The 23,334-nt window shown below is 47.2% G+C and overlaps 1 protein-coding gene across 2 annotated transcripts in view; it reads right to left on the bottom strand.

Annotated features, from left to right (window-relative positions):
• NTRK3 (neurotrophic receptor tyrosine kinase 3) overlaps positions 1-23,334 on the bottom strand; it is a 346,470-nt gene that overhangs the window by 199,539 nt on the left and 123,597 nt on the right. For both annotated transcript variants that reach the window (XM_075006317.1, XM_075006318.1), the window contains exons 8-11: positions 21,447-21,743; positions 12,073-12,096; positions 10,105-10,175; positions 8,224-8,326 (exon numbers count right to left, since the gene is read on the bottom strand). In XM_075006317.1, coding sequence (XP_074862418.1) covers positions 8,224-8,326; positions 10,105-10,175; positions 12,073-12,096; positions 21,447-21,743 — 495 coding nt within the window. The remainder of the gene's footprint in view (positions 1-8,223; positions 8,327-10,104; positions 10,176-12,072; positions 12,097-21,446; positions 21,744-23,334) is intronic.

Here is a 23,334-nt window from a genome sequence, read left to right as displayed (position 1 = left end):
TGAACCTGGGCCCAAGGGTGGCCCAGAGCATTGCTGGGGTTGGCCAGGATGAGGGATTTGTTAAGGGGTGTTGGGGCAGCATCTTGGATCAGCCAGCGCTGGGGTGGTTGGCCAGTGGTTTGCCTCAGCACTCAGAGGTATGGGGTGGCAGCTTGGCTTGGTTCTGGGCCTGGCCTGGTGCTTGTGGAAGCAGAAGCTCAGCCCAGCAGTGTGGCCCAGTGCTGGAGAGGGCTAGAGGTTCCTCCAGCTGTGAAGGAGCTCAGAACTCCAGTGCAGGGCCTGGAGAGGAAGAGCCTTGAGTAAAAGGGATGGGAGGGGTTAGCCCCTTGAAAGGCAGGGTTCGTCCAGTGCCCAAGGTTTGGGCTGTCTGTCATTTCTAGCCCTTGTCCTGCATTATTAACCTGGTTTGTAGCTGAGCCCAGAAAATAAGTTCAACCACACAAGACAAGCCATTTCATTTTCTGTTTGTACAACACCTACCACAATGGGGATGTGGTCCCAGGGTATTAGGTGCTATGGGTTGAAGTTCTCTAGTCTGGCATGTTCTTGTCGAGCAACATCTGTTATCTGGCATGCTTTTAGTTAGCCAAATGACCAGTCATCATAATGTAAGGAGATACACATCTCACAGAACTGGAAGGGACCTTGGAAGGTTATTGAGTCCAGTTCCTTGCCCTCTTGGCAAGACCAAGCACCATCTCTCCCTCCCACTTTGCCCCAAATCCCTAAGGGGATCCCTCAGGGATTGAACTCAAAAGCTTGGGTTTAGCAGGCCAATGCTCAAACCACTGAGCTACCCCTGTCCCCACCCCCATCATGGATGAGGCCAAGTTTCCCATGATCCCACAGAGTGTAACTACAGCTGCCAGTCCTGGCTCTCAGTGTTCTGTACTGTTACTTAGCTGCAATTTATCCCTAACTATCTTCTAAGAGCTAGTAAGCAGTGGAAGTCGTGGTAATGATTCTAGACAATACTGACCTCCCATAGTTGGCAAATTCTCTCATTCAGAACCGGTCAGGTCCCGAGGGTGCCTGACTTGAGAGGGATAACGAAGTACATTTGTAGACATGATCACTAAGGACATTTGTTTCTGGTCTGCCTCTATCCTCTTTCACCCAACAACAGCGTAGCTCTTTAACAAGCATGAATTATTGTTTATTTTTTCTGTAGCATCAAGAACACACCATCCAAATAAGTCTGAGTGCAAGAGCCCCATCCCAAAGGATTAAAGCAGAAAAACATGTACACAAAGAGCACCAGCAAACCAAGTGTCAGCACTGGAATGTGCATGTCTTGTAATCTTCCTGCTTAAGTACGCACGTGACCCGGTCCACCAATGTGTCAGAGTATCTTGTGAACCCCAGGATTTTCCTGTAGCTTTATTAAATTAAGCTTCATTTCCTAATATGTAGTCTGACTACACGTTACTGGGAGGATTGTGTTTATAGATTTCCAGGAAGAAGTGTGGCATTAAGGTGAAATGTAAAGTATTCTATCCTTAGCCTACAGATAAGGAAACTGAGGCCCAGGGCAGCAGAGGCCAGTCCAAGCTCACTAATACGATGTCTCCATGACAGTCTAAGCTCTAATTAAGCTACGCAATTTGCACTATGTAAATTGCATAGCTTATTTCAAGTCAAGTTCGAAATAGGCTATTCAGCATGTGGCGCTGCCAAAATGAAGCCCTCTTTGGAAACACCCTTTACTCCTCCTGTGATGACACATTCATATTTCAAAATGACAGCTGCATTGCATAGACGCGGAGCAGCTATTTTGGGATATCCTGAACTAGTGCCTGCCGTGTAGACACAGCATAAGTGAGTCACAGGAAGAGAACCCAGGAATTCGGACTCCAATTTGCCTCATCAAAAACAATAAGTCCAGTGGCACCTTGTAGACTAGCTTAATTGGAGCATAAGCTTTCGTGGGCGAAGACCCACTTTGTCAGATGTATGTAGTGGAGATACATCTGATGAAGCGGCTCTTTGCCCACCAAAGCTTATGCTCCCAAAATTGGTTAGTCTATAAGGTGCCATAGGACTTCTCGTTGTTTTTGTGGATACAGACTAACACAGCTACCACTCTGAAATTTGCCTTGTTCTAACCACTAAAACACTGTTCTTTCTTAGCTATGTAAATGAATTTTTAACTGTATACAAAAGCACAGATTAGACATCAGCAATTACTGCACTACATCTGTGTCTCAGATCATTTGTTTCTGTGTGTGTGCTGCCTGGCAGTTCTTTCTCTGATGTCTCCATTCTACTTTGTTATCCACTTCCATCTTATCTCCCCTAGCCCTGAGTTTTCACATTCCCCCGCCCCAGCTGCTGCTGGTAGCCTGACAAGTCACATTTTTCTCCACTCGTTGCACAGAGGCAAACCTACAAGGAGGCTAGAAAGACAGGAAGACTGCAACCTTGATCCAATATTAACAAGGCAACCTGGCCAGCACAAGCAATGAAATTCAATGAGGATGGCACAGAGATGCACTCCAAAAGCTCACCAGAACAACAACAAATGGGACATGATGGTGCATTATTACCGACATCACAAGGGGCCTGTGAAGACACCCTGCTGCCAGCCCTGCTACCGTTCAACTGGCAGACCAAGCACTTTGTACCATTGTTATTGTGCAGATCAATAGCTGGGTCATAACCCTGAGTCATGGCTTTGCTGGAACTCTGCTGGAGAGACCTGGAGCACAGCTGCTCTCAGTTCGGATAGCTAGCATGGACGACATGAAGCAGGCCAGCCAGGAAGTGGACACAGCATCCCCATTGAGCTTTCCAATACACTCAGCAAAGCAGACTGGAGGCTGCTCACTCTGCAGCCTGCCCTTGTAGAGGGGGTCGCTAGAGAGTACTGTGAGGCACTTATTTGCCAGGCTGCCTCTGAACAGTCACCTGGACTGCTGGGGTCTGGGATCTGTGCCAGACAGAGGGGAGAGAAGCAGAAGCACTGGCCTCTACTCCCAAACAAAATTCAGATCCATACTGATTGGCCTGGAAATCCCTAACCAGGGATTGCTCTGCTCCTCTGCTGAGGTTTCTGCCCACATGCACAAAGCCAAGTATGGGGATCTGGGAACCCCTCTGGTCTCACCTCCTCAAAATGCAAGCAGCCAACTGCCTGCATACCCTGCCTGAGTCACTCCCCACCCCCATACCAGCTGTACCCACCTTCCCCCTTATTCACGAGGCATTGGCCTCCCTTCTCAGTCTGCTGGGAAGAGCACATGAGAGCAGAAGGAGAAGGATATGCTTACAGGACCTCCCCTCTAGGCACGCTGGGTTACCTGAACTCACAGCATTCTGCAGCCAAGACAAAACCAACAGGAAAAGCCTGCTCTTACAGTCCTGCCAAGCTGGGACTGCAATAGAAAGTGGCAATGCATTAGCTCCCTACAAACTCTTCCCGAATCAGGGAATGATGCTCTGTCCCCAGATCATGGAGCTGGGGCAGAGGTTGCCCCCCACATACCATGGCAGCAGGAAGTGAAGTGAGCCGAATACAACCTGTCCTACTCACCCAGCTCCCAGCCACGTCACTTGGGGGAGCAGAGCAGGCTGGGGCCAGGCTGCTCCTCTTCCTGACACTGCAGTGAAGCAGAGCAGAGCAGGAGCAGGCTGGGGGCAGGGTAACCATCCATCCCTTTCTCACCAGGACAGTCCCTTATTTAAGCTGTCTCAAATGTAAGCAAATCGCCCTGTATTTTGCAAGGCTCCTGTGCCCTGGCACCCTGTGTCTTGGGGTGGCAGCCTCTGCCACCAGGGAGCTTCTCCACTGGGCAGCTGCGCTGTTTCCCGGAGCTCTGCACCTTGGGACATTCCCTGGCGGCAGCCCCCACTGCCGGCAAATTCCACACAGCCCCCTGCAACTGCCTCGTTCCCTGGTGCCACACACTTAGGGAGCCGCTTCATGGGTCGGCTGCCTCGCTGCCCAGCCTCCCATGCCTCAGGGAGGCAGCCCCTGCTTCATTACCTGCCTCCCCGGCCAGTTCTGTAGCTCCCATCCTTGATCCCCCTCCATCCCTGGTGCCCGATGCTGGAGCAGCAGCCCCCATCGCCAAGGAGCCCCAACATGGGACAGCAGCCCCGCCTCCATCCCAGGAGGCCAGTGTCCTGTATTCGCCATAGGGCAACGTGGTCACCCTAGCTGGAGCGCTCTGCTTCCCACAACATTGTGCTAGTCTCCCGGGATGCACGGAGCCCCATGAGGCCCCGGCAATGGGCAGGACAGCTCTGGGCTTGGGGAGAGGGGCAGACGCACCCCTGCACTTACTGGCAGTGGAGCAAAGCGACTGGGAGCCGGGGAAACAGACTGGACGGAGCCGTGTCACTTGGGGACTGGGGAAAGAGGTGGAGTGGTGGTAGGCAGGAGTGGAGCAGAAGCCGGGAGGGCCAGGGACACGGTGATAGCCTGGGGGGAAAGGGCAGAACGGGATCATGGAGGGGGCAGAGAATAAGCTTGTGGGAAGGGGGAGAAGGGGCGGGGTGGAGGTGGGAACAGGTGGGGCCCTCCCACAGGTGAGGAGCGTGACAGGGAAGAGTCACAGGGAGAAGCCATCATGCGGCCAGTGCCTTCCTTGTGTCCCTCCCCCCAGCACTCACACCTGTTCTCTAACACGACGCTGTGGCTGTATCGATCTTTGCCAGACAATACTAATAATAATATATGGAGATACACATCTCATAGAACTATAAGGGACCATAGGAGGTCAGGGAGTCCAGTCCCCTGCTCTCCTGGCAGGACCAAGCACCATCCCTGACAGAATTTTTTTTTTCCATCTATATGCCTCAGACCCCTAAATGGCCTCCACAAGGATTGAGCTCCCAACCCTGGGTTAGTAGGTCAATGCTCAAACCACCAAGCTATCCCTTCCGGTTGCTGAGCTAGGCCTCCCCTCCTCCCTATTAGGTGTCCAGGTGTGAGACTTCAGGAGACATGAATAAAGAAAGAAGAGAGGTTTGGCAAACTAAACTAGAACTAGGGGTCACCACATGAAATCCACAGGCAGTAGTTTTAAAAACAAAGAGAAGTACTTCTTCACCCAACACGTGGTCAACCTGTGGAACTCCTTGCCAGAGGATGTTGTGAAAGCCAAGCTTACAACAGGGTTCAAAAAAGTCCAGTTCAATAAATTCACAGAAGACAAGTCCAACAATGGGTACCAGCTAGGATGGGGTCCCTAGCCCCTGTTTGACAGAGCCTGGGAATGGACAACAGGAGATGGAGAAGTTGATGGTTATCTATTCACTGCCTCTGGGGCACCTCTCATTGGCCACTGTTGGAAAACAGGATACTGGGCTACCTGGACCGTTGTTCCACCCCATATGGTCATTCTTATGTTCTTAACAGGGAGCTCATTCCACAAGTGGAAAGTACCAGGGAAGGAGGTAAAGAGAGGAGACTGAAAGAAATGGGGTGTCACTGACAGAACAAAAGGTCGGGGGACACAATACGTAGGGTGCTACCGAATTCAGTCTATTTTGGTCAATTCACATTCAGAAGATTTTAAAAATCAGGCATTTCATAAATTCCATGATTTTAGCTACTTAAATCTGAACTGTAGGGGTCCCAACCAGTGTTCCCTCTATTTTTTTTCCCATTCGTATGTGTGGAATAAATTTTGTATTGTGTACTGAGGCATATGTGGATGTGCACCACCAGTACAAAACACACGCTACCAGCTGCGGGCACTGTGGGTTTCTCCCGTCAATCTCCCAGTGCGGGGATGGCAAGAAATGGTGATTTATGACTTGTTGGTTCCAGCTACGCAATTCATGCTGGAAATCACAGACAGCGCCCTGAGAGAAGGTTGGTTGAGAGAGGAGGAACCAAGGTGGGGCTTGTGGACAAATTTACCCTGGTGACAATGATAAAGGTGCCATAGAAGATAACATGTGAACCACTGCGCTAGCAGCAGGCACTTTTGATCAGCAGACGCATGCCCATGGCGGTCTAAACACGGTGACAAAATGCTGCAGATTTATAAGGAGTCTTCATGGCTCAAGCTCTAGTCACTCATTTGATAGCAAAGCCAGTCACTTTCACACCAACTCCATGTCGACTCAATGCCTACAGTTCCCTGAATTTCCAAGATGCCTATGAAGGGTGTGATTAACAATGTAATCAGTAGACCAGGATCGAGTCCCACATCAAACCTCTCCCTGAATTTTAAAAACACTTTAAATACTGCAGCGTCTGTCTGTCTAACAGCCTCACCAGTAAAACCTCTAAAAACTTAAGTCTGCAGGGGGACAGTTATAGCTACAATTTATTATCAGAATAACCAAAGAGACTCTCACTTAACACAGCAACTTTATGAAAGGAAAACCAGGTTTTTCTTGATAGAAGCTTGTGCCATCTAAATACTGCACATACCAAAAGAGAATATTACCACAGCACCATCTCAGGAACGCTAATGCTATTCAAGAGTCACATTCAGTTACCAGAACCCCTAAGTGTGCATGCGAGCACACATCTGTCTACCCATCTTCAGAGAGGAGTTGCCCACAAGATATTCATATTCATCTTTCTGTTTTTCATGAGGGGAGGGAGAATATTTATTCTTTTCCTTTACCTATATCATTTTGCACCATCAGCAGCAGATGCTACAGGAGTGTACAAACACTGTCCTCCTGTGACTCTCTGAAGTTTGTAAATTTCATCTCCACTTTACAAGCCTGGCTGAGCCAAGCTGGTCACAGACTGAGTCAGTGGAAGAGTTTGGAATAAATCGCAGAAATCATGACTTACATCCCCCACCTAGTCTGTACCCACATCCATGGGCATATGGGTAAATATTGCTAAGTTAGTGCAATAGTCCTGCTGTTTAATTAAAGTCCTGTTTTCCATCTCCATAGGCCCCACAGTGGGAACATCAGCCGCACAAAGTCCCATCTGGACCTACTGTGGAAATGTCTTTGGAAAGCACACAGAACTCGGGGCAAACATAAGTCAGACCTCCGAACATTTCAGCCTGATTCTCGAAGACAGGTCCCAGCATGGATGGGAAAAGAGCGGCCTCTCGAAAGCCTTTGAAAAGAGTTCTGACAACCAAGGAGCATGTGTCTGGCTGTACAATGCCTGTGTTACCAAGGATGGAGGCTGGCAACTACTTTGTTATGTTATAAACCTGTCCCATTAGGCTCTTCTATGCACCACCAACGCTCCAAGGCTGGAGATAAACACAAGACGAATCATGAAAAACAGACGGTGCTCAATGATTCAGTTTCTCTTGGCACGAGCCCTGTTCTCTTAAAGAGAAGCAACAACGTCGTTGCGGAGAACTGAAAGAATGGTTCCATATGGCAACTATCACTGTCTTCTCATGGGCTACATACTACCTACCCTGCCTGAAACAGTTCCCCAGGAGGATGGCCATGAAGCAGAAGAGAAAACGAGTGAAACATTCCAATGGGGAAGCAGCAGGAAACCCCCCAACAACCTGCTGAAACTTCATTTGCTCCTTGCAAGCACCTCACAGACTCACAACACCGTTATTTTCCTCCTTCACAAACCAACTCCAATTCCACCCGCCTGCCTTTTGATCAGGAGCTGGCCAATACCCAAGGAGGCAAATTCATGCATTTTCGCCTCCCACTTCAACATCCCCAGCCCTTCTTAATGGACTGCAGCCAAACAGCATTTCCCTGGAGACGTGTAAGAAGGGCAAAAGGGGTGAGGTAAGCTCTCCCAGCGAGAGACAATCTCAAGCGCCGAGTACATTTTCCAGATCTGAAGCAGAGCTCTGTGTAAGCTCAAAAGCTCATCCCTCTTGCCAGCAGAAGGTGGTCCAACCAAAGACATGACCTCAGCCACCTTGCCTCTCTAATAGCATGGGGCCAAAACAGCTATAACAACACTGCACAAGGGCGTTCGCTCATCAGTGTGCAACAACAGCTATTTGCTGCCCAGTACAGCAGAATCCAAAGCTCCCCACACTCTCCACCACACACACACACACACACACACTTATTCCCAATGGCAGGAACATCTGCAGTGCAGAACAACCAAAAACAAAGTGTCTCTTGCTCTCTAGGTCCATGCAACGAGTAGAAGAGGTTCCAGCAAGTTTCCCCTTAAAAGGACTCTGCTACTGCCAGTGGGTGATGTAGATAGCACCTTTTGTGGAAATATAACACAAACACCTTTCATAAGGTGGCGTGAGAGCCGGGTATTCCATGACAGTGCTGGAGAAATACAGCGACACATACCTTTCATTCCAAACTTGGACCTTCGACCGTACTTGTTGATCATAATAAAGAGCACCACCAAGAGGACACAAGCGAATGCTGCAAGCCCAACTGCTATGGACACCTGCAAGGGACAAATCTGAAAGTTATGCTAAAGGAACATAGGATACCAAAACCAAGCCAGCCTTGAGACGTAGAAGCCTCCTGTCTCAGTCACTCCTTCTGTACATTTTCTCGACAGCACTATTAATGTTTCTGAATGCAAATGACTTTAATGATATTTTGAAACTACAAGCATATCTTACTGTTACTGAAAAAACAAGAAAATGTCTATGTAGATGCATTTCTACTCTCGTATCACATATCCATCACTCTTTAATCAAGAACAACTGCCTGGAGTCTTTGCTCCTTAGAGTTCCTTAGTGCCCTGGATTTTTTGTCCCTTTATAATCTCCACTTGACACATCTTAACCAACTCGTGGTTTCACGACCACAGGGGGACACTAGCATGAGATGGAGAATGTGCAGCAGGGGAAAAACTCTTTCACATTATCAGTCCTGTCTCCATGCAAACCACCCTCAGAAGCATGAAAAAGGGAAGAGAAAACACAAGAGGCAAACGGTGGTACAGCTGTTCTGCTGATGCTCCCGCAGTGACTTTATTAGTAGTAGTGCTAAGTATTTATATTATGACAGTCTCCAAATTCCACACTTGGCCCGGGGCCCCATTGTGAGGGGCACTGTACGGAGGCAGAAGAGAAATCATCCCTTGCCTACATAGGGCTCACAATCCAAGCTCCTTTCATACATTTATATTTGTTTCTGCAAATCTTTACCCAAGACACTTTAATTGTGTTGCTGTAAACAAACAGCTTCCTTTCAGAATCTCTTCTGTTTGCATCTGGCCAATTATTCTTATTGCCTTCCAGAGCTTCTTATTGCATTTGGACCTGTTCCCCTTACTGTGATGTGTTCAGGAACAACAACAACAAAAATACAGCAATTAACACAAAGACATTCTAGTCCTTCTATCACTTAACACTTCTCCCCATCTTTGATATACTTTGGTGTCATTTTTTAAAATGTCACATTTAAACAAGTATGATCTTTGTTCCTCATATATTTTCTGCATTTCTTTTTCTGCTAGTAAGGTCCCATCGTATGAAGCTCTCTCCTCAGTTTCCTGTGAATTACAGCTGGGTCAAACCCAAAATGGAGAAGGTTTTGTTTATTCTGTCCAATGTTTTCTGTTTTTCATGATTCTCCAACTTTCACACACTTAGAGCAATTCCATGAAATCCTAATTATTTTCCCAATACTATTGCTCACATTTGTTTCCCTCTCTCTGTTTGGATTCTGTTGAAAGTGACATTTTGAGCTCTTGCAAACCCAATGAAATGAACTGTCAAAATTTTCAATTATTTAGGCCAATTTCATCAAGTCCTTATGTGATATTCCCAAATGTAGTGGGAGGGGTAATGTTGGGGTGGATGAATAGGTGTAAATGAAAATAAACCCAAGCTGAACCCATGCTCCCAAATGTTCTATTCTAGCCTGGAACAACTCAATGAATTGCTTTATTTGCACTTTTTTCAGACTGTTCTCCCAGCATTTCTGACCCTATAGGAAATACCTGGTGAGATACTCTGTCATCAAGAAATTCCCAGGCCAATTCTGCAAACTCCAGAGCCCTTATGGTTCATATCAGTAACCCTGTTTATCCATTCTAAGCCACTGAACCTTCTAAAGACTGGCCATCATGAACTGCGCAGGGGTGGATCTCACTTACAAACGCACAATATTGACGTAACAACGGAGCCAACAGCACAACAGCTATCCATCAGCACCAGCAGAAATCAACAGAAAAAATACTTCCCCTGTGCAAAAGGAGACAGGACTCACCCCAAAAGTATCCTCCTCTGGTTTGTGGGTCACGGTGATCGGTGGAGTAGGGCTCACTTCATAGTCACCAACTGGAATCAGAAGAGCACAGAATAAATATTCTATTTGTGCCCCGCACAGGCACTAGAACACCCAAACTTTGTGATGTCCTACTGTACAGCACTGGGAGGCGGGGGAATGAGATCTCTTGCATTCTGCTTCCAAGACTTGGAATTCAAATCTTATTGGGGCTGTAATTTCTCAGCTGAGCCATAGATTGAATGAGTTTAGGTCTTTTCTATTTAAGATCTCTATGATCCAGTGTAACTCGGCAGTGAGGAAGGAGAGCCAAGTAACTCAGTGGACACAGTGCAACTCCAGCCCAGCTAATTAGACACAGTCTGCCTGCAAAGGTCCAGTGGGTCAGACTGCTTCACCCACCCTCCCCCGGCCCCCCCACAGCACCAGGAGAAAACTAATGTCTCCGAGGAACACAGACTGCTTCGAAACTGAATCCTGCCCAAACAAAACCAACAATGGCTTGAGCAATTTTTTAAATGAAACACATGGGACCACTTGTGATTAAAACCCCGAGAAGCTGAAGTTTCCCAGCCTTAGAACAGGTACAGGACTCATCCTTCACACCTGTTCAGTGGGGCTGAGCTCTAACTTGGTCGAGTCCGCACGAGAACAAAGGGGTCAGTCCTTTGGCTTGTGCTCAGCCTGCCCCATCAGGGGGCCAAACCAGTGCCTGGCATGTGGAGGACCATTCTGCTAAGAAGGGGACAGACACATCTGCTCATTTCATAGAGGCCATACAGTGCCAGCTTCTCTGGGGCACTACCAGTCTGTACCTCCTTTAAATCAGTAACCTCAAGCTGAGGGGTTCCATATTACTCCCTCAGACTCCTGAACAACACAAGCTCCCCTAACCTAGCTCTGAAGACTGCTTTTCCTTGTCATTTCCGCGGATGAGGCATAAGTTCCACTGCCCTGTGGCCAGGTCAGTCCTGATTAATTGGCAGCCCTGGGCAAATGGGGGCCCCTGGGAGGAGGCTGGGGGACAGGGGGGCAGCAAGTGTACCCTCCCAGCTGCTGCGCCCTTCTCCTGGCCCTGCTGCACCCCTGGTCACCCAGTGCCAGGCCACTCAGCTGAGCCCCGTCCCTGTCCCTGCGCAACAACTGCCCGCTGGCTCCAGCCCCGTGCAGGTCGGTCCTTTTCAGCAGACCCTTGTAATGGGCAGCCCGGGGCAAAGGCCCGGCTCGCTCACCCCTAGGACCAGCTCTGCCTTTTGCACCCCAAACTACAGGCTGAACCTCTCTGATCCAGCACCCCCAGGACCCGACTGGTGCTGGGCGTGAGAATTTGCCGGACAACAGGTCAATATTGTCTAGTACATTGCCAAGATTTCCACTGCTTACTGGGCTCTTAGAAGACATTTAAGGGTGAATCACGGCTAAATAACAGCACAGAATACTGAGAACCAAGTCTGGTGGCTGTGAATCAACTTTATGGGACCACAGGAAACTTGGCCACACCCATGATAAGGGGTTGTCTGTCTAATTAAAATCATGCTGGATTACGGATATTGCCAGACAAGAGAATTCCAGATTAGAGAGGTTCAGCCTGTACACCCAGGACAGGAGTTGCTAGAAGACACACTGAACACATTTGTGCCTCTGTCTCATGCTGCACAGCCATCCATGCTCCCAGCACAACACAAACCCCCCTCTCCATTGGTATGGATCCTACTTAGGACCCCACTAAGTAGGAAGAGATCTGCACAGAATCCGGACTGTGCAGCACATAAAGCCCTTCCTTAATACACTAGGTACCTCACAAAGGAGAAAACAAATGTCTTGCTTCCCATTTCCTTCTCTAACGAGCCCTCCTGCTTAGCACTAGATGCCTCCAGATGTCACCTGCAAGGTATTAGATTCAGGAGGGAAAAGGAAAGGTAACAAAGCAAAAGGCCGGAAGGCACTTACTTGAGACAAAGTTATCCGTACTCTCTGTGAAAAGGACAAAGAGAGAAGCAATACAGTTAACAGTATGATAAGGGGACGGCTACTCTCCCATCCAAACACTCCTCGGCCGCACGCCCACAGCATCCCACCCGACCCAGTGAGGTGCCAGGGTGCATTGCTCAGTGCAAGCTGGCCGTTAGCCAGTGCCAGCTCACTGCCTGCAAAGGGAAAGCAGAGGGAAGAGCAGGGCTGCTTTCAGAGACTTCTCTCCTTAGAGCCACGTGGCAGGGCTGGCCAGGTGTGGCAAGAGAAGAAAACTTGCCGTCTTTTGGCCCATTGGGCAGTCATGGCTCAACATCAACTGAGAACCGATTGCAGAGCAGGACCGTGTGCATTGGAACAGCTATGAGAGGGCCTGGGCTGAAATGGACGGGTACGGCAGGTTGGGAGCCAGGCATAACTGGAAACCACATGGCTCCAATGGCTGGGGGATGGGCAACACAGTTTAGGAGCAAGTTGCAGTGGTGGAGGGACTTGAAGCAAATGGGCTCAGGACAGAGGTGTGTGGCTAGTAGGGGTGTGCTGCACTATATCTTGGCACAGGCCCTGTCAGTCATCCACCTCAGCCACTGGACCAGTTCAGGGGCTTTAGTAAATCTCTTCCCAAACAGAACTGCTTGCTAGTGCCCCAGGGGACGTCGTTTAATGCTCTCAGCGATGATCAGTTTACACAGCACAAAAACATCATCGGCTTTCAATGGACTTGCCAGCATAGGAAACAGACCCTGACACGAACAGGACTTTACGCAGCTTTGCCAGCCAAGCATGCCTAGAGTAATGCTACAGCATCCCCATAAAACCACGGCAGGGGCTTGGAAGGAAGTAAATACAGTCCCGGGGTGCTATGTGCAGCTCCCAGTCAACTGGCGCTTGGTTTGCAGGGATTCAGTTAATTGGGCTGTGATGGATTAGATCAGGAGTTCTTCACTCCCAGGCGAGTCACTACACTCTTTTATTTGAGGGGGCTGGGAGTTTTCTGCAGAGAGCAGCACATCAACCAGCAAACAGAGCCGAAAAGACGGTTGTTTGTACAGAGATCCCTGTTGGAGGAAAAAGGGCGCAACCCCTTGAGCCCTACAGGCAGGGAATGAGTTCCTGATAGCATGATGGCTTGCTTGACTGCAGGCTTGTTTTCAGTTTGCAAAGTCTGGCAGGAGAGCAGTGTGTTGAGAGAAAAGCAGCGCCCATGATCACAGCTGTACCTTGCGTGAGGCAGGTAGGACTTCCCTATAAAGGCAACCAAGCAAACAGCCAGCAGCACACAAGCTGGCAAACAGAGAGAAAACAGAGGAGTTTGAAGGCTATGGGTGTTTTGGGTTATTTCCTCACTCCTTTTCCCCCCTCTGTCACATGACCGGATTTTTATCCTGGGTCTGGAAGCCATTTTAATGCTCAGTGTGGCTATTGCCTCAAATATGGTGCTGGGGGGCAGTGTACATTACTTATATGTCTGTATCATGCTGGTACATAAAGTTACAGATTTTAGCTCTGCCGACATATTAGAAATGTTTCAATGCTGAGGCTCGCAATGGGACATGGGTTTGCACCCCAGCCAGGACAACAGACTGAGCAAAGGTCCAGATAGCCAACACCCATTTTATGATGGTGGAGTTTTCCTTCTGGGACTGCAACAAATGGAAACTTAGCACAATGACCCACCGGATGAGGTGGTAAGCCAAGACCTATGGCAGAAGAATGGAATTTTCCCACCACTTATGAAAAACTATAAGATGGGCCCTGGCAGGTTCTTTCTTTGTTCTTCAGTCATCATGAGTTAAGCCTGTCTGGACTAGGGGCCCATCCCTCAAAGGGATGGTGTGGATTTAGCAGTGTCCATTTTGGATCTTTTGTCTTCTGGTCTCCAAGGGTCCGTGTCCCAGCATGCTGACCCCAGTGGGCCGGATCTACAATGCTCCAATGACTGAATCTATGTAACCTGAAATGAACTTTCAGAGACTCTCAAGAATCAGCAAATAACACCGCTGGCTTGTATCAGCAGTTATGATTGATGCATGTCAAGTAGTGCTTTAACAATTCTTCTAACACTGTTCTTTCTTTTTTTTAATTAATAACCCTTTAGATATTAGATCTGAGGATCTGGCTTTTGTGTGGTGACTTGGGTAAGATCCAAGCATATATTGATCCGGGGCTGTGGCTGGGCCCTTTGGGGTCTGGAAGAAACTGTGTGGTGTTGGGTGAAACTGGTTTAATAACCTCTCACCTTAGCTTGGCATTGTCAGTTTGGTCTAGTGCAGCTGCTGAGAAGTCTGTGAGTTTTCTTGTGTGGCTTCTGGATGGCCAGTGGGGCTGGCAGAGGTGCTGTTGTGGCTGGTTGAGTTTGCCCTTGTGAAAAGAAAATCCCAGCCTGGGGCTGTAAGCAGCCCGGATTTTAAGCAAAGTTACTCTGGATTTATTTCTCTAGCTGTGCCCAGAAACCCTGTCCTATTATACCTTCCTTCTTCAGAGAAGCTTAGATTGGAAAGCTATGACAGCTGCAGAGCCAGCTGTAGTAGTGATCCAAAGAATGAAAAAGACAATGAAGATGACTCGATATAGAAGCCGTGGGAGATACATTATTCTGGAAAGAGTACATGAGGTGCTTCATTTGTATGAAGCGCCATCTTATGGAGGAGAAGATCTGAGGATTGGAGAGCAGTTAGAAACAGTGGTGAAGTTTCAAAGGGGATTTGAGCAGATGATGGACAGGAGTCTGAAGGGAAACCGCATGCCTTGCAAATGCATGCTGGGACCAGACAACTCTGAGGGTATGTTGTAGGATGAGCAGAGTGTCCATCAGAAACATGTGACTATGAAAATAGGGGAGAGGAAAAGACTGGCTAACAAAGGAGCTATAGAGCTGAGGAACTGGTTCAGTGAGTTGAAAAATGAAGGGAAAAGGCAGTCATTAACAGAAGATGAAAGGACAAGGACGAAAAGAGGAGTGATTAGTCTTACAAGGAGAGGGGAAGAGACAATAGAGACAACCAGAATTCAGAGACCTCAGAGGATGACTTGCAGGAGACAAAGTGAGAACAAAAGACAAGAAGAACTACAGCTACAAAGAACAGAAGATGAAATGACGGAGCACTGGAACATCACCATGAAGAGGCGAGTCTCCAAGACTGAGGACGCCCTCCTAAGGAGAACTTAGTGTCACCAGCACTTATCCAGAAAACAGAAGGATGTTCTGGCTGCTACAAGATAACAGATGGGGTGGGGATGGGACCTGAGGTGGAAGAGGACCCTGATGAGAGCAGGAAAAAATTCATTGTCAAATGATACTGCTAGATTCTCATTGGGATTCATCTAGAAACACTAAGACAGGTTGAGGGAGACACTTAAAGAAATGGAGGCTCAGGTGACTTTCAAGGGGATTCCGTCTCTCCACACAAAAGGAAAGTGAAGGGTAAACAAGATTATGATGATCAACAGATGGTTCAGACAATGTTGCAATAAGAAGGGCTTTGCGATGTTCAACTATTGGGACACAGACAGAGGACTGTGCTCATGGGATGGACTCCATCTGAGCAGGGAGAGAATGCTTCTGGGATGGGGGTTGGCACAAAAATGGAATTTGGAGGAGATGGTTGGGAGCTCTTGTAATCTTTGCATCTGATCCTAATAGTAAGTGGGAGGAAAATCAAGCAAAGGAGCAATGAAAAAAGGAACAAGAGAGAGTACAAGAATGAACAACAGGAAGGAAGATGATGCTAGAGCACTGACAGTAACAGTCAGGTATGTTAGCATTAAAATGATTGTACCCAGTCTAGTGAGGTATCTGGGCAAAGCCAAGCAGAAATAACGACAATGTCTGCACACCAACACAAAGAACCTGGGTAACAAAATGGAAGCACTAGAACTACTGGTGTAGGAAGTGAAACTAGTCATGTACAGTAAACAGAAACGTAGTGAAATAATAGCCACAAATGCAATACAGGTGTAGAAGGTCATGCACTCTTCAGGAAAGAAAGTAATAATGGTGAAGATGATGGTGTAGCACTGTACAAGTCATTATGGTAAAAGACTGTAAAGAAATTAGAAGTGATGAATTGGACAAAAATGAAACTGTTTTCGTCAAAATCTCTTGGGGGAAGAAAGGTAACAGAGGCTTCACTGGGATCATGCTTGAATCTGCTATAGACACCTGGGACCTCATTTGGGTATATATATAGAGAGAGAGAGACCTCTAATATTATTACTGAAATAAAGACTGCTGGGAAATGTGTGAGGATGAGAGATTTTTGTTTCCCATTTGGTGGGCAAATGTGTTAAATGGTAGAGTCCAGCTATTCCTGGATGTGATAGGTGATAGATTTCTGCACCAAACTGTCACCAAACCCACAAGTGACGATGCTACTTTAGATCTAGTACTGGTAAGAAGCAAGGGCCTCATCAAACTCCCGACTGTAGAGCATAACCTCGATTTGAGTGAGAATAAATTAATTCAGTTTAACCTAAATGGAAAGATAAACAAGAATAGGTCTGGGGTCCTTGATTTCAAGAGGGCACACTTGAAAAAGTGAAAGGAATAAGTTTGGGAAACTGAATGAAGAACTCAAGGATCTGAATATGGAAGAGGCTTGGAATTACTTTGAGCAAGGGGAAACATTATCGGGAAGGGTAGGACCCCACAGGGCTAGAACAAGCATCTTAAATAGGTTATTCAGAGAAAGCCCACAAGGAATGGAAGAAGTGATGGACAGAGAGAAAAGTTACCGCTTAAAAGTCAGAAACTGTAGGGGAAAGTGAGATTGCCAAAAGCCAAGCAGAGATGGACCTTGCAAGGGCAATTAAAACCAATAGTAAAGGGGTCTTTATCCACATTTTAAAAAAGAAAGAAAGAAAACAAGAAGAAAGAAAACTTCAAAAAAGATGTGGAGAGACTAGAGAGGGTCCAGAAAAGAGCGACAAGAATGATTAAAGGTCTAGAGAATGTGACCTATAAAAAAGGGTTGAAAGAATTGGGCTTGTTTAGTTTGGAAAAGAGAAGATTGAGGGGAGGCATGATAGCGGTTTTCAGGTATCTAAAAGGGTGTCATAAGGAGGAAGGAAAAAACTTGTTCTTCTTGGCCTCTGAGGATAGAACAAGAGGCAACGGGCTTAAACTGCAGCAAGGGAGGTTTAGGTTGGACATTAGGAAAAAGTTCCTAACTGTCAGGGCGCTCAAACAGTGGAATAAATTGCCAAGGGAGGTTGTGGAATCTCCATCCCTGGAGATATTTAAGAACAGGTTAGACAGACATCTATCAGGGATGGTTTAGACAGTACTCGGTCCTGCCATTGGGGCAGGGGGCTGGACTCGATGGCCTCTCGAGGTCCCTTCCAGTCCTAGTGTTCTATGATTCTATGAAATGAGACTGCTAAGCACTGAGGATGGGATGCACATGAAAGATAATAAAGATATGGCCCAATACCTAAATAAATTATTTGCCTTGGTTTTTAATAAGGATGATGAGAAACGCGAGGAAAGTGGCAGGGTGACTATGGGAACAAGCAGAAATTACCACATCTGAAGTTGGCTTCCATCTCATATGGGACCAAACTGGGGGAAGCCCCACATAATCACCATCCAAGAATATTACAAGACCTGACCCATGAAATTGCAAGGCTTTTTAATGAATCTGTCAGTTTGAGGGACATAACTTATGCCTCTAGAATTGCACCTATAGTACCTATATTTAAGAAATGAAGAGAAAGTGATCTGGGAAACTATAGGTCCATGAGTTTGACTCCAACTGTATGCAAGGTCTTAGAACAAATTATGAAAGAGAGAGTAGTTAAGGACATAGAAGTCATCAGTAATTGGGATAAAATACAACATTGGCCTTACGTACGGTACATCACCCCAGACCAACCTAATCTTCTTTGAGAAAATAGCCAATTTTCTACACAAAGGATATGCAGTAGCTCTCATCTACCTGGATTTCAGTAAAAGCATATGATACAGTTCCACATGTCAGATCAGTCCAATTATCAGTTAAGTTGAAGAGCGAGGGTATTAATACAAGAATCAAAAAGATGGGTAAGAAATTGGTTAAAGAGAAGACGACAGTGGCTCAGGCAGTCAGGGTGGAAGGAAGTTCCAAGTGGAGTTTCTCAGGGGGTCAGTGTTGGGACCAATCTCGTTTAGCATTTTTGTTAATGATCTTGGCACAAAAGGTGGGAGTATGTGAATAAAATCTGCATGTGATTCAAAGTTGGGAGAGACTGCCAATATGGTGGAGGACCATGTCATCATGCAAGGAGATACAGATTATCTTGAAAACTGGATAGCAATAGAATGGAATTGCATACTGCAAAATGCACTTCAGGTCTCACAACTAGAATTTTTGCCATACACTGGAGATGTATCAGTTGAAAATTAAAGAGGAGAAAGACCTGGGTGTATAGGTCAATCACTAGATGATTATGAGTCACCACTATGACTGGCCATGAAAAAGGGCTAATTGCAATCCTAGGATGCATCAGGCAAGGTATTTTCAGATAGAAAATTGTTGAATTTAAACTGGAACAGATGCAGAGAAAGGCTGCTAAGAAGAACACAGCAGTGGAGAACATACATTCAGCGATAAGATTTAAGGAACGTGGCTTTTTTTAGACCAACAGAATGAAGGATGACTGATCTCTATAAATACTTCAGAGGGAAAAACACAACAGAGGGAGAGAATTTATTTATGTTAAGGGCCAATGCTGGCAAAAGAGCAAATGGATATAAATGGGCCATCAGTAAGTTTAGGCTTGAAACTAGAAAAAAAGTCTCTAATCATCAGAGGAGTGAAGTTCTGGAACAGTCTCCCAAGGGAAGGAGTGGGGCCAAAAAACATAACTTGTTTAAGACTGAGCTTGGTAAATGTATGGAATGGGTGGTACCATGGTACTGCCTCCCATGGCCCAGGGTCCATCCATGACTACTATTAACAAATATCTCCAATAGCCGGAGATAGGACAATAGATGGGGAGGGCTCTGGGTTACTACTGAGAATTCCTTTCCCAGTGTCTCCCTAGTGGGTCTTGCCCACATGATCAAGGGCTAACTGATTGCCTTATTTAGGGTGGAATTTTCCACGAGGTCAGACTGGCAGACACCGTGGATTTTTTTTTTTTCTCTCTTTTTTTGGCCCGTCTTTGCAGCTTTCAGCTTGGGCCACTTGCTTGTTTGAACTAAGTAAATGGTATATCCTCTGTAATTTGAAGTTTTAAATCAAGATTTGAGGATTTCAGTAATCCAGTCAGAGATTTCAAGCCTAATACAGGAGTGGGCAGGTGGGGTCCTCTGGCTTGCAACGTGCATAAGGTCGTCTAGAAAGATCACAGTGGTCCCTTGTGGCCTTAAAGGATATGAATCTGAGAGACCTTAAATTTTCACTTTAAAAAATTCTGCTCCTGCCAGGTTGCAGCAAAAACCTCCCTAGGGTAACTAGTAGCAGTAATGAGGTGTGTTGAATGTGCAGTTCGTGATGTTTTCTAGACAAACCACTTTTTAATGCAACACTATACAGTTCAGATGCACCGAATGACAATGTCAGCTTTGGCAACATATGCCTCAGTGAACCTCAAGAAAAGTAAATGATGCACTGATTACACCCCTGGAGGGGGACAGCCACAGTGAGAAAGATTCTGGGACACAGGTCAGGTAAGGAAAAAATATGGAAGGGGGTTAATTAAATTTTAGTTCTCTGGACCAGCGGACCTGCTTCCTGATATCTTTGGAAAGTGCCCAGCACCCACAAAGCACAATGCAGATGCATCAGACACAAAACATTATTATCCCCATTCCACAGACTCGGGGGGTGAATCATGGGAATAGGAAGCGGCAGAAGTGAACATAATCTCTCACAACTCCAACCTCTGTGCCAGAGCGCACACTACCCCTCCTCCCAGATAACAGAAAGCCTGTGCAGATTAAGGAGCTGGACAGATTATCATCCTTGAAGCTTGAATATAATTTCCCCTCTCCCTTCTGTAGCTGTTCATGGCTTTAGATTGGTCAGCTCTTCAAGGAAGGGATTTGGGTTTCCATTTACTATATCTGACCTGCGGGAAAGCTCTGTGTACATAGAGGGTATGATATAAATAATAAATGAAAATGGTATTGCTCTATATATAGCAAGTGTCCTATTTTGCTCACTTTTCTAAGGGCTGCAGGAGCCAATGCGAGGCTGCCGCTTGCTCATGGCATCACCCCTGCTCCCAGCACATGCCGCTCGTTAACTCCATGGTGCATGATCTGGTGCTGCAAAAGCAGAAGGCAGTTTGGGAACCCCCCACCCTTTCACTGGAGTCCAGCCAGGACAGCCCTTTCTACTGCACTACCTATGCCTAGAGTTTCCCCAACATTATTTGGCCTTCCATAATTTAGCCACACCCACCTAGTGACACAGGGAGGAATTTCACACCATCTCACACCATCTACTCAGAATGCTAGACAACCAGTTGGTGCAGAGGGCCTGGGGGGCTTGTGGGGGCTGTTGCACCAAAATGATATGTGATGGATTTTTTCACATAAAATAGGTAGAATCCTGATGACATTCCACCTAGATTATAGCCATTTCACAGAAGTAAAACTAGATCACCGAGTCCTTCGAAAGGGTTTTTCTCCACCCGCACCCACTATCTCACTTATATGCCAAAAAGACCGTTCAGTTTCAAAGGAGTGAGAGGCCACTCTAAGGGGAATCAGAGGTAACCCCAGATACACTGCATGCCCTAAGCCCCTCTCTTACGGACAAGTCATTGAGCAAGGACCACCACAAACATTGCAGAGTGCAGAGTCAAAATCCTGTCATTTTCTTTACAGTCAAATTTTAACCCTTTTTCCACTTAAGATGCTGAGTAAGATTTCTCTTTGGGGTGTTCCACCGTTGTACTGTATTGCTTGGGCATTCCTTACAAGCAAGTCAGGGCAATACTTGGTCTGTACATGGCTGATCAGAGACAAGAGCCACAGCACGATGTTATGTTATTGAAGCTGCCATCTTTTAGATGAGACATAACACTAAGGCCATGACCGCTCATGGCCACTGAAGAGGTCACGGCACCTTTTTGCAACTATACGTATCTTAGCTCCTATTTCATGGCCAGTTCAGGTCATTACATCCTGTGTTCCGAAAATCCCCCTGAGATTTCAACTGGATACACAACTCTTTTTCCCACCCATGTCTAAATTCTTGTGCAATGTTGCTCCATGCTGGTGAACAACCACCACGACACCGTGCACCAGAGCAGGCTGTACGGTAGTGGTAGGTGCAAAGAGGCTTGCGCATGGCTTCTCTAACAGTCTGCGGAAGGCTCCAGGATGCAAGGCACAACAGAAACATAAGCTCTGACTCACTCACCTGGAAAGGGCTTCTCCAGGAAATGCCCTTTGATGGTCTGATTGGCTGTACCCAACTGGTTGGTGGCCACAAGGGTGTAGTTGCCATTATTGTAGTGAGTGGGCTTGTTGAAGAGCAGACAGCCTTCAGACACTTCTCCCTGCTGGTAGAACTCCATGCGGATGATCTCAGTCTCCCTGAGGACCTGGCCATTGTGCAGCCAGTAGAGACTGGGCGCTGGGTTCCCATGGACCACAAACTCAATGCAGTGCTCTAGGCGCAGCTCTGGCTCCTCCAGGCTCAGGATGCGTGGGGGATCTAGCAGAGACAACACAGTGCAAACTCGGGGAACTCACAACCCAGGTAAACTCTCATGTTCCAGGCAATAATGATCCCCTCATCTCCCAGCAGGCAGCCAGCCACCAAAGCACATATGAACAGCCAGAGGAAACCCCCTTCCCATGGCAGAATAGCTATGTGCGCAACCCGCGCTCTACTGCAACTGGAACGTGAACTAGGATCCATGCCATCTCGAGGCAACAGCCATGAGCTGGAATGGAGCCAGGTCCAAAGGAGCCAGGCCTGGTTTGGGTAGTAGGGAACAACCTGCCATTATTGAAGAGTCTCTTGAGTCGATCCTCCGGATCTCATGTCACCAAATCACCTAAGCTTGTCTCAGCTGGGCATTGCTCTCACAGCATTGCGTAGCACTCACACCACACTGGTGCAAAGCACTTCCCAACCTGGCTCTGAGGGTTGTTCATGTTCATTTTAGTGGTCATGTCATGAGCAGTGCGGGATAGAGGGACATTCTGTTTCCACAGCCAAAATCCCCAGTAAAGAGACAAGTAACTGGGCTCCACAGTGCCCTGGATAATGGATATTTAAAAAGTCCTTCCCTACAGCACTGAGAATGTCCTCTGGTACCTCTGAGTTCCCAGACCCATTCCTCCCTCCATCTTCACCAGTTTGATTCCTAAATAGCCCTGTTTCACAGCGCCCTGTTCTCTTGTGTGGAGGACTCAATGGTGTCTCACATAGCAACCATGCCAAGGAGCACCCCTGAGCCACTCCAGCCTCGAAAGAAGTTGACTGGTCTGCTCCATAGGTCTGGGAAGAATGCTCTAACATCAGAACTTGGATTTGGACACAGCAGATCAGCCCAAGTCAAGTTTCTAACTGCCCACTTAAGACGTATTGCTGTATTCTCTTCCCACACAATGCCAATGGAGCAGCCTGCTCATGTTAAACAGGCTTTTCTAGTACCTGGTTATTAATCATACACGTGGCTAAAAGATGCCCATTGGGGATCTCAGGTCACTTTCAATAGTGTTGGAATTGTCAGCCATTCAAGAAGATATCTCTCAGGGCTTCTCAATGGCTGCAGGTCCATGGGGGCTTCGATTCACTGAACCTCTCGGGGGAAGCGCCGATTGGTTGAATATCCTCCAGGAATATTAGAGTTAGAGAACACATAGCAAGGTAAAGCTGAGACCCACTCTCCGGATCACCACCTTGTCATGGTGAATGGGCTTTTGTGTTCCAATGACCCTGAGAGTGATGCCACAGGGAGTCCCGTGCTCCCTGAAGGGTCAGCCATGGCGGCAAGATCAAGGGGGAGGGTCCAGACAAAGAACAATCTTAAAAGTCCTCAGTGGCAGAACAGGCAGAGGATAGCAACTGTAATGCCACAACCGCTGTGAAGGCGGATGAAGGTTGCAATAGACAGGAGACTCCCAGTTGTCAGAATTCCATGCCACCGGACCTGAGTTTTCTATCCATCAACAACCATGCGATGGGTGCCGTACAACAGACCCCCCACGTTAAAAGAAGTCACACGCAGGCGTCTTCCTCTCTGTACGACTCTCCTAAACTAGGAGAGTGACATGAAGATGTCCCACTCATTATG

This window comes from Carettochelys insculpta, chromosome 12, assembly GCF_033958435.1.
Source record: "Carettochelys insculpta isolate YL-2023 chromosome 12, ASM3395843v1, whole genome shotgun sequence".
NCBI lineage: Eukaryota > Metazoa > Chordata > Testudines > Carettochelyidae > Carettochelys > Carettochelys insculpta.
This window is presented reverse-complemented; position numbering and strand designations above follow the sequence as displayed.